This window comes from Oxyura jamaicensis, chromosome 7 (genome assembly GCF_011077185.1).
Source record: "Oxyura jamaicensis isolate SHBP4307 breed ruddy duck chromosome 7, BPBGC_Ojam_1.0, whole genome shotgun sequence".
Lineage (NCBI taxonomy): Eukaryota > Metazoa > Chordata > Aves > Anseriformes > Anatidae > Oxyura > Oxyura jamaicensis.
Window position 1 is genome coordinate 22,953,775 of NC_048899.1, and position 12,031 is coordinate 22,965,805.

The 12,031-nt window shown below is 41.1% G+C and overlaps 1 protein-coding gene across 1 annotated transcript in view; it reads left to right on the forward strand.

The window, feature by feature from the left end:
- The first annotated feature begins 160 nt into the window (after positions 1-160).
- Positions 161-12,031, forward strand: part of LY75 (lymphocyte antigen 75) — a 45,211-nt gene continuing 33,340 nt past the window's right edge. The window contains exons 1-9 of the mRNA XM_035331185.1: positions 161-367; positions 2,573-2,947; positions 3,946-4,119; positions 4,388-4,552; positions 5,173-5,283; positions 7,207-7,347; positions 9,150-9,338; positions 10,005-10,162; positions 11,067-11,177. Coding sequence (XP_035187076.1) covers positions 283-367; positions 2,573-2,947; positions 3,946-4,119; positions 4,388-4,552; positions 5,173-5,283; positions 7,207-7,347; positions 9,150-9,338; positions 10,005-10,162; positions 11,067-11,177 — 1,509 coding nt within the window. The 5' untranslated portion in view covers positions 161-282. The remainder of the gene's footprint in view (positions 368-2,572; positions 2,948-3,945; positions 4,120-4,387; positions 4,553-5,172; positions 5,284-7,206; positions 7,348-9,149; positions 9,339-10,004; positions 10,163-11,066; positions 11,178-12,031) is intronic.

Below are 12,031 nucleotides of genomic sequence, written 5' to 3' on the forward strand. Positions count from 1 at the left end.
TTGCCCCCTCGCTAACGCCGCTCCGCCCGGGACAGCCGCCCCGGCCCCCGGCTCGGCCCGGCCCGGCCCCGCGGCCCCGACCCCGCGGCCGCCGCCCGGCCCCGCCCCGCCCTTCGCCTCAAACCCGGAGCCTCTCTTCTCCTGGCAACAAGTGACGCGCCACGGGGGCGGACCAATCCGGCCGGCCGCTCGCCGCTCGGGCCAGCCGGCGGCAGGCGCGACGCTCCGGCACGGCGAGCCCCTCAGCGCGGCCGCTCCGCGCAACTTGCGCGCCGCGGGAGCATGGGGCGGCCGGCGGGACCCGGCCTGGCCGCCTGCGGCCTCGCCTGGCTCCTCGTCTGCTGCGCGGCCCGGCGGGACCCCGCAGGTAAGCCGGGAGCCCACCTGGTTGAGGGCTGAGGGGGCAAGCCGGCGCTGCGCGGGCGCGGAGCGGTGCGGAAGGCCCTGCGGGGCGCAGCGGGCCGGCAGCTGGGTGAGCAAGGGGTGAAGAGAAAAGCCGGGCTGCCCTGCTCCTCACGGGGCCTTCCTCCTCACGGGCAGCCCCGGGGGTGAGGCAGCTGCCCGGCCCCCCCCGGCCGCGGCGTGGCTGAGGGGAGCTGAGCTGCTTTTTGGCTTGTCTGGCGTCGTGTGCGGAGGGGCAGGAGGAAGGCTCGTGCTTCATGAAGCAGCTCGGAAGTTTTCACCCCAAGGAAAGTCTCGGAGCTGCTGGGGCGGTGAGAGCTGGTGGCGAACAGCGCCAGCCCTTCACCGAGCCCTGCCACCTCACGCCTTCCTGCGGCCCCTGCAGTGACAGGCGGCGGGGTGTAGCTGAAGGTGTCCTGTGAAGATACCTGGTAAGAGTTTGTAGCTGAAGGTGCCCCGTGAAGCTTCATGGTAAGAGTTTGTAGCTAAAAGTGTCCTGTGAAACTACCTGGTAAGAGTTTGTAGCTGAAGGTGCCCTGAAGCTTCGTGGTAAGAGCTCTGAATAGGAGAAACTGAGTACTGCTCTTCCAAAAGTGCCGCACAGAGAGGTCCGATGAGAAACCTGGATTTTTCAGGGGGAAATTTTAAAAAGCGGTGGTTTTGCTCATGATGTAAGAAGGAAGGTTATGCAGGAAGAAGTGAAAGAAGAATGAGGAAAGGGGAGATCTGGGGAAAGGCATAGAGCAAGTTGCAAGAAATTGAAAAGAAGATGAAAGTCTGGAGGGGAGAATAAGAAGCAAAGGAAGATAAAGTGTTGCAAAAGCACAGGGTAAAAAGATACCACAAAAGCAGGATTGGCTGGTTAAAATATCTTAGTTAATAAAGAGGATGAAAGAGGGTTGGTTAAAGCATGCACTTAGAAAAAGTCACCTCAGTGATGGCTGACTTAGAGATTCTTCTTTACAGTTTGACCAGCTCAGTACCATGTAGACTATTTGGCACTTATGCAGTGGAAAATACACTAGTATACTGGGAAATAGTGGTAAAATTCACTGGATAACATCACTGAATATTTTCCTTGCTGTTCAGCCAAACCTATTATTAAGTCATATTAAAAAAACGCAGTAGGAATGTGATTGACAGTGCATTACTATTAAATACAAAACACTACTCAGCAGATTCCTTATTTAAGCAGCAGACTAATAGCCTTGTGGGTCTGGGACAGCAGAGGTCCTTTTCAGCCTGGTTAGTGAATATTTTATACTGGGGGGGCATCTTTATTGTGGCATAGAAGTAGTTTTAGGCCATTTTTTTTCCTGGCTAGCTTAAACCTACTGCCACTTGTCATAGAGGTGTTACACTGTCAGAGGCGTAAGCTTGTATCAGTGAGGTGATCCATATCTCTTTAAAATTAAATGTTATGCTTTGCCGGCTTTTTTTTTTTTTTTAAAGTGACAAGCTAAGTCACAGCTGAAAGTGGAACTAGTGTTCCTGTATCATTTTGAAAATGATACTCCTAATGTTTTGTCTGGGATCTTAGGGGCCCTGCATTTTGTTCTTGTGTAGTTTTGCAGTGAGCTGAATATTCATTTGAAAAATCTCTCCCTCAAAAAGCAGTGCCAGTTTTTTTAGTAATGATGCAGTTGCACCCACGAGCTAGTTCAAGCGTGAGCCCATCCTGCTATCAGTCATACATGGTACACAGTTTAGAAAAAAAAAAAAGTGCTTACTAACTGAGGATTATTAATAATTATATTTTATGTTGTCTGTGGCGTGTTACTGCATTTGCATCAAAGACAAGATTATTAACTCACTAAGCTTGCAAATTAATCAGGGATTGATCCAATCAGTATGTGTTATAATTAAAAGATGATTTTTGTTTGATAGAATTGGACTTAGAAAACAGCCTCATTTTATCCCCTCATTTTATAATAACTTTGGAAGAGACTTTGTTGTTGTTGTTACTGAAGTAAAGAATACTCACTAAAGTTCAGGAATATGTACTTACTGGTAAACTGCAGTAAGAGACCGAGTATAATGTAAAAACAGCTGTCACTGTACTTTTCTGGTAGTGTCCCTCAGAATGTGATTAAACTTTTTAAAAAATAACTTCCTCTGAAAGCGGAACTGATTCATACTCTTACATGGATATTGATTTGTTCCTACCCAGGCAATGATGCCTTTACCATTCGCCATGACACACTGAACAAGTGCATACAAGTTAAAAACTCACGGATAATGATAGATGACTGCAAAGAGACAAGTGAATCTTTATGGAAATGGGTATCCCAGAATCGCCTTTTTCATCTGGGATCCAGGCAGTGCTTGGGACTTGATATATTCACCAAATTACCATCTCGCCTGAAAATGGTTGATTGTAACTCAGAACTAATGCTGTGGTGGCGATGTGCTGATGCTTCTATCATTGGTGCATCGCAGTACAAGGTGACTGTGAAAACTCCCTATGTAACTGCAAACATAAACGCATCAGACCAGTGGAGAAGCAACAATTCCTCTGATGATATATGTCAGTATCCTTACCATGGTAAGTTTGTACTGGGGTTTGGATGGAGATTAGTGGTGTTTATATATATATATGTACACATGTATGACAATAAATTCAGAAAATTAATCATATGAGAAGACTGATCAGTAAAGCAATAGAATGTTTTGCTGTAGAGAGATACTGATATTCAAGTATGAATCTTAACTATTTTAAGAAAATATATATATATATATCTATACAGCTGGAGAAGATGTGTTACCAAGTAGCTTTCTCAGCATGTTTAAACCTACCCCCATATTTTTGTGACAACCTATTATGAAATATCAACCACATTGTATCAGAAATGAAACTGTCCTCTTCACAGAGATGTGAATTTTTCTGTTACCTTAAAAATAGGATTTGTACAACTGGTAGGCTGTACAATCAAATTCGGCATGTGCTGTCAGTTCGCAGCCTGTTGGACCGTTTGGAACCGTGTTTGCTTTGCTCTGGTAGTCTATTCGCTTGCCGTGGAAGCCAGTCTCATCTAAAATTTAATGTGTGCAGAAAGAAGTGGTAGAAACTTGCTTTACTCTATTTGAGAGGAGAATTTTCATTGTATTTGATTATTTTTTTTTCAAAGTGGCCAGGCTGAAGAGCCCAGTAGGCTCCAGTTTGCAGTAAGTTCTCACTCTTCTGTGTCTGTTGATTAATACAACCTTGTTCTGTAGTATTCTGTGTGAACCATCTGGATTTCAACAGGACAATGTATTTGTCCCTGGCTTACCAGGAAGGAGGGAGCACATTTCCAGTGTGTTATGCATGACGCAGAAGAAAAAGTACAGAAAAATATTTTCTTCTCATTTCTTTAGTTCTGGCATTGCTGCATATTATCTATAACAACAAGATACCGTGTTTTAAGTCCACAAGTGTGATTTGGGTGCTTTAAATTAACTGTGTCTGTACAAGCAATAACAATATATTTGGTGTCCTTTGCTTGCCCAAACAACTTGTATCTACTCCTTTTTTAATTTTTACTTTATTTTCCCCCCATACAGAGATTTATACCAAAGATGGGAACTCCTATGGGAAACCCTGTGAGTTCCCCTTTCTGTATAATGAGACCTGGCATCATGACTGCATTCAGGATGAAACACACATGGGTGGGAAATGGTGTGCCACATCTGAAGATTATACTCATGATGGAAAATGGGGAATCTGCTTACAGCCAGGTGTGTTGGGTTTTTAAATAGTCATCCAAGCATTTTGTCACTTCATGTATGTACGTACAGCTCCACCTTGGTGTAACACCTTGCTGGTAAGCTGGGTAAAAGCAGGTCACGTTTCTGTTGCAGCCTTGACGGCACACACTTACTCTGCAGTATATGTGATTTCAATGTAAAAATACATAAAGTTTCAGTATTACAGTTTTTGTTTTGAAGCATTCCTGATGTTTCATTATAGCCATAGTTACAAGTACCTTCTGCTTCCTTTAAACAGAGGATGGCTGTCGTGATATCTGGGAACATGATCCGGGGGCTGAAAGTTGCTACCAATTTAATACACAGTCTGCTCTTTCTTGGAAGGAAGCTTATATTTCATGTCAAAAGCAAGGGGGAGATTTACTTAGCATCCAAGATGCATCTGAATTGAGTTACGTACAAGGTAGGTGTATTTATTCACATATGAACATTAGGAAGTGTTGTTTTTTAACATCAGTGAAGACAACATTTTAGTTTCTGTCTTAAAATTCTGGGTTAAAACTTGATCGTGATTAAATGCCTTGGTGCTTTACTTCGTGTAACAAAAACTGAGGTGTTGATCTCACTTTAGAAGAATGGGTTTCTTTTGTTTGTTTGTTTGCTTTTACGTTTATCTTTGCAGTAGCTAGCTCTTGTTCTTATATGTAAGGAACGTCCCCAAAATCTCAAATATGGGCCAGAGTGGCAGTTCATTGGGGTGTATGCGCATTTATTACACTGGTGTTTTAGCAGCATGTTAGCATCTTGTGAAATCATTCTTGCTGATGTTCAGGCTTGGCCTGGAGGAACTACCAGTGTGCTTTTGAGAATATAAAATCAAATGTCCAACACCTGAAGGAACTGAGAGGGGACACGTGGTTGAGTTCCTCATCAGTTCAAGAAAAGTTGCATGTCTGATTATAGCAGCTTTTTTTTTTTCCCTCTAATGCGATGCCTTTTAGATAAAATCTCTATTTTAGAGGAGATCAATAAGGTTTGAGTATTTTATACTAATTGTTTTCTTGAATAATAATAAATATCCAGCTAAAGATGACATCGCTGAGATCTTTTGGATTGGCTTAAATCAACTGGACGTTTCTGGAGGTTGGCAGTGGTCAGATCACAAGCCTTTGAATTTTGTCAACTGGCATCCAGGTAATAATTCTGGTGGTATTAACAAGATTTAGAGCAGAAACTAGCATTTTCCTTTTTTCTTCTTTTTATTTTTCTCCTCTTCTTATTGGACTTTATCAAAACAATCATTGCTCTATCTCTGTTAAAAGTTCAGAAGGCATCCTTTCCTTCTAGAGAGTGAATCTTTCTCCACTAATTCTCTATTTATGGAATATTAGGGGAAATCTCTAACTTGAATGATATCTTTGAGGTATGTTTTAGCAAAGGAGGCTACTGCTGCCCTAGCTGCTAAATTTCTCCTCTCACTGACAGGATGGCATTGACTTCCCTCAAATATTACAATGATTGATATTTGTGCATGAAATGGCGTTACTTAGAAGTCTTCAAGGTTGCTTACATTTGTTGTAAGGTGAAGATGAAAGAAGTGTAAAACCTTTGAAAACTGTTTTCTAATTACTTCCAAGTTCCTGTAGAATCAGGAAGAGTCTTGTTTGATCGGAATTTTCAGCATGTATATGTAATATTCTCAGAAATATGATGTGGATATTGATATATGAGAATCCTTGAGGAGTAATAGTCAGGAATACTGTAGCTAATGTTGTTCTGTCATTCAAGCTGAATGTGACCTTTTTAAAATGGAATTCTCTTTTCCTTCAGTTTCTAGAATAGTTTTATTCCATTAGGCTGTGACATTAATTCTGTGAAAAGAGAAGTGGTTTCTGTTACTTTTTTAAAGATTTGCTGATTTTCCAAATGTAGACTCTTCTCTTTTTTTTTTCTTTTTTTTTGGAAGGCTTAAGGACTTTTCTGCTACTTGCACTATTGGCTGCATCTTCTGCATCTGTGGTGACACTGTGGGACCGTAATGCAGTGCTAGAGACTAGACTATGCTGAGATACAGTAGGATAGTTCAGTCTGCAGTCCTGGCAGACGTACTAGTGTTACTGACAAATTCTAGCTTAAATGTACAGGTATGAAATTGTAACAAATATGTTTTGAAGTCACCAGTATTATTTCAGCTGCTGGACTAACCATGTCATCAAAAAGTTAAAACTGCAGAGCAGAAGGGATCTCAGATGGTTCCCAGTCCAGCTCCTGAGCCCTGTGCATCAGGTTGCTTGGGCCTGTCCAGCCACACTTTAGTGTCTCCTTAGATGGAGATACTGCAGCCTCTCTAGGCCACCTATTCCAGTTATTGAATGAAAATGAAAAATACTTACAAATACCTACCTGGAATTTGTTATCTGCAAGCTGTCTCCTTTGCCACTTCACTGTATACCTCTGAAAAAAGCCTGGTCCTGTCTCCTCTTGCATGAAGAACTAAGGTCCGCCCTGAGACTTTTCTGTGTGAGGCTGAACAAACTCAGCGCAGGGGAAACAGGTGCCTTGTGTGGGAAACAGGTGGGGTTTGCATTAGGCTTCAAAGAGAGCCAAAAGGTAGCATTGGAAAGGGGCTCCAAGGGAAGCTGGGGACTGCAAAATGAGTTTTCCTATGCAAAATTTTCGATTTGGGGCCCTGTCCGTTAAGGTAAGAATTATGGTTATATTTGTGAAACTGCAGAACTGTGTTTGGAGTTGGTCTGGAAAGGGGCTGCCAAAGGAAACTGAGAGCTGCAAAAAGGGTTCTCCCCTGAGATATTTCTAGTCTGGGAAAGTGCTCGGCCAAAGGTTTGTTGTATTGTAAATAGAACATTCCTCCTGGTTAGATGATTAAATGTTGGAATGGAAGTCCTGATACCTTGATTCTGTAACTTTCTCTCTCACAAAAAAGTTTCTCTGGGACCTGTGGTAGGACAGGTGCCTTCATTCAAAGCAATTTATGTTCTTCAAATGCAAGGTACTGTAATATGCAGCATATATTACTGCATTGAAAAGCAAAAGTAAAACAGAAGCAGCCACTACGTCACTGATAACTTGTGCTCTTTCATTTTCTTCTGTCTATAGATATGCAGAGTTTGTCCCCGCTGGATGGAACTAGCTGTGTGGCGATGAATGCTGCCTCAGGTCAGTGGCAGAGTTATCACTGTGGGACTCAGCTTCCGTATGTTTGCAAGAAGTCATTTGATGAAGCTTCAAACCTCCCAGGTAGGACAGCTTGCATGTTTGTTTCTGTGTGTTAATATGTGAGTAATGTTCACTTGTGCAGTCTTTTTCTTCCTTCCCAAGCCTTCATAGGCATCTCTGCCAAAACACTTCACGGCAGCTTTGGGTATTTTAGCAGAGCAGAATCAAACTCTCTATCTTCAGTCTCAAGATGATCTATCACAAACAGCTTTCATTTTTCACAGCTTTCTCATTCACACATAAAGCATTTCCCAGCACAGTCCTGCCCTTTTCATCATGTTTTTCTCCATAGCTTGTGCTTTTTTTCATGTGCAGCTGGAAGTCTGGAACTGGCAATTGCACCTCAAAGCTTTCCATCACTGCATTAAGACCATTTCTCTCACTGTTGGAGTTCATTAACATAAAATGAGACCTACCTGGGACCTGGATCAAACTCTGTTGAATTCCAATAAAAGTAATTAAATGACCTTACCATCTTTTGAAACCAAGCCCAGCACTGGAAATCAAGAGTGCAAGAGTTGGTAATTTGCCCAGTGTGTAATCTTTATTGGATCTGTTACTTTTATCTTGCTAGAGCAGTTGATAACACAATGGGAAAAAATGGAACAGTTTAAAGCCTCATTCTTTCTTCCCTCCACACATGCACACATAGTGTTTCAGTTCTGTGTCCAGCTCTGACATATAACTGCTGCCGTGCTTTTGGCAATTTACCTGCACCTGGATGTCCAACACTTCCCATGTCCACGGCCTGTTCTTCCATCGGTGCTTTGGCCATACACAGTTCCCAGGGCTCAAAAGTGTGATGATCTCATAAGGAATATTTCACTTTGAGATTATTGTCCTCAAACGAGTGGTAGAGCTAGAGGATAAAGGGAATGAAATGGTGGCCTGGAGGTAGAAAGTGGCATATAGTGTCTCTGTCTATGACATGTTCTTTACAGCTCCTCCAGGGAAGATATGTGCCATTAAGGGGGGCCCCCCCCCCCCCGAAGCAAGCCATATAAATTAACTAAAACTGGTTCAAACTTATGAAAAACTAGAAATTGTTTACCTAATCTGATTTTTTTATCTTAACACTAATCCACATCTGTTCTCTGGCTCCTCACTGGGGTATGTGATGATGGTACTAGTATTTATACGGTGTTCTAATAATTATAAACCAAAATTATTGTGATTGGAGTATATTATTTTATGTTTTGAAACAGAAAAGCTTTTAACATACACCTTTTCTGCATGCATAAAAAAGGCTGAATTCTTGAATTATCTTAGCTTTCAGAATAGGAATTATTGAAAACTAAACACTTGTTTCATTCTGAGTTATTCAAAATTGTTCTTTTTCATGGTACTGCTCTAAATATGGATAATAATGCCCTATAAAAGTACAAACCCCTGCTGGAGCAAAACAAGCAACTTTTTGTTGAAGCTGTTGTCCTGCAATGAAGTAACTTGTTTTGCCTTTAATTTCTCTTGTAATTTTACTTATAATTACTTCTGAAACTTTCACTTACTCTAAGACCAGCTTAGTAAGAATTCTAGCTTTTTACTCACTTCCACTAACTACTTTCTCCTCCTGCCCACCTTGTGGCCCCAGAATGCTACTAGTCTTCATAATGTTGCTCAGTCAGGTTTATTTGCTTGAGTGAATTATGACCCTTTCTTGAAACATCAGCCCTGAAGAGTTGTGCTGTTTATCTGTGAACGAATTCTGATTGCTGCTTTGTCTGCTTTCAGGGTGCTGGCAGATTTAAGACATGAACAAAATACCAACCCAATGCACCAGTCAATATAAAATAAAACCTAATTCAGTTTCTCTTCACTATTAGAGTTCTGGAGACACTTGGATACTCAATGTGATATGGGCTGGCTTCCCCACAATGGTTTTTGCTACATGCTGATACACAACCAGGTTACTTGGAGTTCAGCAGATCAACTGTGCCAAGCAAATAAGAGTAACCTCATCAGCATACACTCCTTGGCAGATGTCGACCTGGTTGTTACAAAGCTTCATAATGGTGAGTTGGGATACTTGTAAAAGTCAAGCATCAAGTGCTCTGCATCTTAAATTACAAACTGCTTTTCATGTTCTGGCACATGATTGTGAGAACTTGTAGCTCTAAATGAAGGTATTAATGCTGAGCTTGTACACAGGCGGTTGCTGAGCTCAGGTCCAGTCCCTCTGTATTAGCTCTTGCTTTAATTTAATCTATTTTATTCATGTATTTATTTATTGAATGGGCCAACTTGCCTAATTCCCCATGCCTAATACCTGTTCAATTTTCTCGTTTGAACAGAATCTTAGATAGTTGGCTTAGATATTTGACTGCTGGGTCATTGAACTAACAAACATGATCTGCACTTTGTATTCTTACATTTTTGTCTGCACTCTAAAAATAAGATTTTGTTTGAGCTTCTTTTCTTGTGTGTTCATTATTTTCTGTATTTTTTTCCTGTTTGTTACCTTCTCTGTGAAGCGTGCTCACATTCATGAATATAATGTATGATTTAAAAAATAAATTGGGCTTGTCTCAAATTTCCTTTCTCATTGTAATAATAATTAAAAAAATACATTATGCTTTTAAGTAGAATGTGAACTCAGCAAAATTATTTTTTATCACTCCTTTCTAATTAGTTTAAGGATTATTCTGAAACCTCTGTGTTGCCTTAATTTTAAATTACAGATGCTAAAGAAGAAGTGTGGCTGGGTCTCAGGAACAAAGACGTACCAACCTTGTTCAAATGGTCAGATCACTCAGCTGTGGATTTTACGTATTGGGATCAGAATGAACCAAAAGTTCCTTTTAACATCACTCCTAACTGTGTGTCATATTCAGGCAAGGTAGGAATATGGCGTTGGGTTTTTTATTTTTTTTTCAGTCATAGTAGAGGGGACATTGATGTATGTGAAAGTCAAGGGGGGGTAAATCAGAAAAATGATTTTATTTTTGGAATAATCCTTAAAATGCAGATAATCATTTGACTAAAAGAGAACTTCTTAAAACTATTTAGCAAGCACTTGTTAGTTCTGTGCCACAAAGAATAGCAGAAATTGCTTACAGCTCTGAGACTGTCACTGCTGTTGACCAAGTAGTTGTCCCTGTTGCTCAGAGTTTTGGATTATGCTATTTTTGCTTGTCTATGGCAGAGAGCTGGGACGGAGGTGTGCACAACTTTTGAGAGGAGAAGCTGGCTTGAGTCACTTCTAGGATCAAGTTGGGCCTCCCCATTTAAGGATGGGTAGTGAGATATGCTGGTGAGAGAAGAGGGAGTGGATAAAGACAGCTGGGAGGGAGAGAACAGAAGCAGCAAGGAGTGGGTGGGGGAAAGAAGGTCTCAAAGATGAATGTTGGGAGAAGCAGGCTGTATCCCATCCTCCAAGTTCCAGTACAAAAGTGGGAAGAGCCTGCTGTGCTGTGCACTGAAGCTCGTGCCCCTCGGCTCTCTGCAGTGAGCTGAGTGCACCTGCCCTGCACCCTCTCTGATCCACGAGAGAGCTGGCACTCCTCTGGCCTATTTCTTCCCTTTTCAGATGTGATCCAGAATTATCCCATCTCCACATTGTCAGTTTTCTCTCTTCCTTCAAAACATGCTCCTATGCATGTAATCCAGGGTATCCCACTCACAATGTTTTTGCAAGTACAAGTAACTGAGGCGTTGAGGCTTTCCTATTTCTGAAAATTCTGCTTCTGCACTATGGAAATATTTTAGTATTTTAAATACTCTTTTTCCTTTCCTTCTAACAGTTGGGACAGTGGAGAGTCAAATCCTGTGAAGAAAAATTGAAATACGTGTGTAAGAAAAGAGGAGAGATTTTGAATGAAACAAAATCAGATAAAAGCTGCTCATATGATGAGGTAATAGAAAGTCTGCATGTCTTTTACCTTCACTTAGTTCAGAAGCCTGTATTAAATTACTTATTCTCTCTACTTCCTAGTTCCTTAATGCCTGTAAAATAAAGCATGTGGAACATCTTGGCTGAAAAAGAACATTTTTATAGTATGAGCCAAATTTGGTGTGTCTTCAGATTCTCCAAAGAAGGGTCTGGATGTATTACCACTCTGTTTGTGGGTGAAAGTGTTATGAGGTTGGACCCAGGAGGTGTGTTTTATTCATTTGTCTGGAAAAAAATAATAATCTGATTTTATTAGGTATGTTGTCCCTAATGCCATTTGTTCTGTAGTTTCTGTTTTAAACATCCTTTTTAATTTAGGATAAGCACTTTGCAATATAAGGATGTGCAGAGAAAAGATAAATGAGAAAGATTAGGTTTCTGCTATGTTTCACTTGGCTCTCATCTTTTTTTTTTTTTGTTAGGTATAACATGTTATAGTGTAAATAAGCCTTGTTTTGAGCAATCTTGGGATGGAGTTACTAGCTACTTCAGAGTTCTTTTGTTAAGTTTTATGTGGTGTCTTGTCTGCAACAGAAAGCATATTTACCCCATATCTTCCTTTCTTTGCAACCTGGGGGTATTCTTACTCTGTCTTTTCAGAGACTGCCAGCGGGCGGTTACAGCTTTCTGTGCTGTTCAGACACCAGTGCGTTGGTAGGCTAGCAAAGAGCACATTAATATTCCTTGAAATTTCTGTGTAACTATGGGGAAAAGATTTGAATAAGAGAATTTTTGTAAGTTCAAACATTTTCAGTATAAAGGATTTTTTTTTTTTTGAAGTAAAGAAATGCTAATAACGCCCTTTTATTATTCCTC